The sequence below is a fragment of the Podarcis muralis genome, chromosome 4 (genome assembly GCF_964188315.1).
Source record: "Podarcis muralis chromosome 4, rPodMur119.hap1.1, whole genome shotgun sequence".
Classification (NCBI taxonomy): domain Eukaryota; kingdom Metazoa; phylum Chordata; class Lepidosauria; order Squamata; family Lacertidae; genus Podarcis; species Podarcis muralis.
The window spans coordinates 22,095,658-22,099,307 of NC_135658.1; the positions used below are offsets into that span (position 1 = coordinate 22,095,658).

Sequence of the window (3,650 nt, forward strand, 5' to 3'; positions counted from 1 at the left end):
TCCAGGAGTGGTTTGGCACAGAGCATACCTGTAAGGGAGATGAGGGGAGGGGAGTTGGGGGGGGGAGTTGGGGGGAAATGGGAGAGGAGGAGGAGGAGAACATGGATAGCATTCAGCAGGAGGAGGCTGAGCAGCAGTTGAATGAGATTATGTCGCTGGAGAGTATCCCAGAACCCGTTCTCTCTCCCCAAATCAGGCATTCGCTGAGAATAGTCAAACAGAGAGCTCAGAGGCAACTGTCTCATACCAGTCACAGTCAGATGCAGCAGGAGAAATTAGATGAACAGGAAAGTAACGGAGAAGGGGGGTGGAACTTCACTCAGGGCAACATTAGGTGCATCTTGAATTCTTCTCTGCAAATTGTATTATAAGCAGAACTGAAAAAGCTTGCTGTTTCTCTATCCCACAGTCTTCCTGGGAATCGGCTGCAGCAAAAGTGGTTTGTGGATAAACCAAAGATTACCCTGTGTGACAATTTTTTATCAACAAGCTGATAAACAGAAAACTTTAATAAAAAGATTGCACCCTCAAATATTTTACATAACATTCGGCATTATTTCCATCATAGCTTTTTGAAATATTATGTCCTGGTGGTTTTATAATATTTTTAATATATTGTCTCATTTCAGCATTAAAATTTCTGCCAACACAGTTATCAGTATAACGTTTGCAATGGCTTTCTAGACAGATGTGAATTCACTCCACAAACGTACAAATATTGCATTTCAATGGCTTGAGAGGATTGGGTTGTGATTCGATCGCTGTACACCCAAGGTTACTTTGAGAGAAAACCTGAGATATCCAAAATACCAGCACTGCTTCCATGCATTTCTTTAGCATGGTAATGCTCCTGTATGACAACATTCCATTGCGCTGGACAGATTTCAACCACTTACATAGGACAGGAATTCTGTCTTGAACAGCAAAGAGACTCTCAACATACTGTGAAAGTATAAACAAAGATTTTCATATGTGAATATTTCCACTTGAGATGAACTGAACCAATGCTTACAGAGTCAAATATAAGTTATATAATAGTGCTCATTATACCCATCATACCCTTTTGAAACTTTCTGCATTGTTCACTTCTGTGATCTAGAATGATTTTAGTTCCTCTGTTCATTATGATGGAGAGATTCTTGAACTCTTTCTTCTAACCTTCTTACTTAGCACAAACCTGTAATACATACCCATGCCAACAGCAGCAGTTACCATGGAAAGGACTAACACACTTCCTACAATACTACCTACACTGACACCATTCCAGTTTTTTGAAATTGGCCCACTGTCAATGCTGCCCCCATATCCTTTCTTTAGACAGTCAGGAGGGGCCCAACCATAAGAACAATGGCAGTGTTTGTGGTTGTTGCATATTCCCCTATTATGGCACTTTGTGGCATTGCAATCATACTGCAAGAGGGACACGTTCTTGCATTCCCTACGAATACACATCATGCCAGTGCCACAAGGTGTACCGTCTTCCACTGCTCCAAGATCAGCTACTTCCATTCCACTGTGGTAGTCTATAGCCCAGCAGTTACTTTTGCCAATGGTGGTTTGAATGATGGTTTGGTGTTCCTCCAAGGTAGGTACCCCATAAATATTACTACACTGCATTCGGCCACATAGAATATTTTCAGCATTGCATTTCTTTAAAATACCATGCTCAAGGCCACAATTGCCAAAGCGATCACCTTGAACATTCAGTCCTCTGAAACAATCCTCTGAAGCTCGTACGGTTTTCTTGCCAAATATCTTTTCACACTGCCCATTAGGAGTACTACAACGGCCATGATAGCAATAGACTCCATCACCACAAGGGGCACCGTCTTGTACATAAACATCTTCTGGACATTGGCCTGAGGTTCCAGTGCAAAATTCAGGAAGATCACACATACTAATACTCTTTCTGCAAATGGATCCAGCGGGACGGTACTTGCACCTGGCACAACACAGTCCAGAAGAACAATTGGCACATGGACGCAACGTGCAATCTGGCCTGCAACAATAATCCAATCGACACTGTTCAGTTGTACCACAGTCACATTGCTCTCCTTTTTCAACTACTTTGTTGCCACAGTATTCGAGGTTATACATTTGATCAGGGTCTGGTGGAATCAACAAGCAAGGTGAGTCCTTTCGATTGAAATACCTATGGTAACTGCAGTTGCTAAACTTATCAGTCCGTGAGTGCCAAGCAGCCATAATGCAGGCACGTCGGTCACATTTACAGTCCGAACTATCATGGGGTATGCCAAGATTATGCCCAAATTCATGAGCAAATAGCACAGAAAAATCAAACAAATTGAAATATATTGATACTTCAAGAGCAGTGGCCCAATATTTACTACAAATTTGTCCTACATATGCTAGTCCGATAGTACTTCCATACGACCTGTATACAATTAAGTGAGCAGCATCATTCTTTAGATGGTTAAGGAGAGTGCTACGGCTCCATATACTAAAAGCTTTAAGTGTGGCACCTATTCCACCATCAACATCTATGAGGTTCTTTTCTGACCATATCTCCAGTCCTGCTATAGACACTTCAACTAAAAATGGCTCAAAAAATGAATTTACCATATGGATGGTCTCAAGAAGTTTCAAAGCAATATCAGTTTCATTTTTATTAAACTTAACATATCGTTCATGCTCCACCACAAATGCCACTTCTGCATGTCTCTTGTGTGGCCACCAGAGTTCTGCTGGAGGACTTCTGACAGCCACATGCTTTCTGTCTTGGATCATGGCCTCTTGATTCCTTTGCTCTTCCTCCGTCAACCCACACCTCATGTGCATGGCACCCTCCTCTATTTCCAGCCGATACACCACATGCTGAAAGGTAGCAGATGGCTGGATAGGTTCAATTTGATATGTCTCATTGTTAAGTTGTAACAGGCCCCTGAGTCCCCCAGAGCAAGTGCTGAGAGTGACTGAAGAGAGAGGCTTGTCCTGTATGAAGCCACTGTAGAAACAATCATCCCTGATGTAATGATAGTCATTCAGGAGGTCCCCTTCCTTATTGTATGTGAAGATGGGGAAGTGTTTAGGAACAATGCCCTTCTTCTGCTTGAGATGCACCACCCGACCCTTCCCCTCAATCTGTAGCAGGTAGCTGACATCCAGGGTTTCCTGTAGTCCATACCTGAAGCTCAGTCTCCTTGGGATGGTCACCTCATAAGAGGCATACCTAAAGCCCTGAGGTGGTGTCTGGCCACCAGTCGCACTCAGGAGATTCCTCAAGAACATAATGAGCAGCCATGCCAGGCTGCCACTCATTTTCCCAGAAAGAGGAAAGAATCTCTTGAAGCACCACCTCTGGCATCTCATCCCTGAAAGGGAAGCCCCAAACAGTTGTTACCAGGTTAGTAGATAGAGGGGAAGGAGGCTATATGTGAATTAGGAGAGGAGGAAGATATGTTGCCTAGCAACTGCCAGTGTGCTCCGTCTGTGGAATGTGGGCGGAGCTTGGAGGATCAAAGAAGGAACAGAATGGCAGAGGAAGAGCAGGGAAGAAAACATTCCTAAGAAGTTCCTGCCTGAGAGGGTTGCATGAAGAAGAGCAAAAAAAAGAGAGAGTCTAACAAGTTCTATTTCAGCATCAGTCAGTGGGCATGAAGCCACTTCTTACATTGGATGGGTTATAATCC

General features: G+C 43.4%; 1 protein-coding gene across 1 annotated transcript; it reads right to left on the minus strand.

The window, feature by feature from the left end:
* Positions 1-1,117: 1,117 nt before the first annotated feature.
* LOC114595301 (disintegrin and metalloproteinase domain-containing protein 20-like) lies at positions 1,118-3,279 on the minus strand. The gene has a single exon (XM_028725605.2). It carries the CDS (start codon positions 3,277-3,279, stop codon positions 1,123-1,125), a length of 2,157 nt encoding a protein of 718 aa, XP_028581438.2. The 3' UTR covers positions 1,118-1,122.
* Between the last annotated feature and the right edge of the window lie 371 nt (positions 3,280-3,650).

Coding starts and splice junctions, on each gene's coding strand:
- LOC114595301 (XM_028725605.2), bottom strand. CDS start 3,279: ATGAGTGGCAGCCTGGCATGGCTGCTCATTATGTTCTTGAGGAATCTC.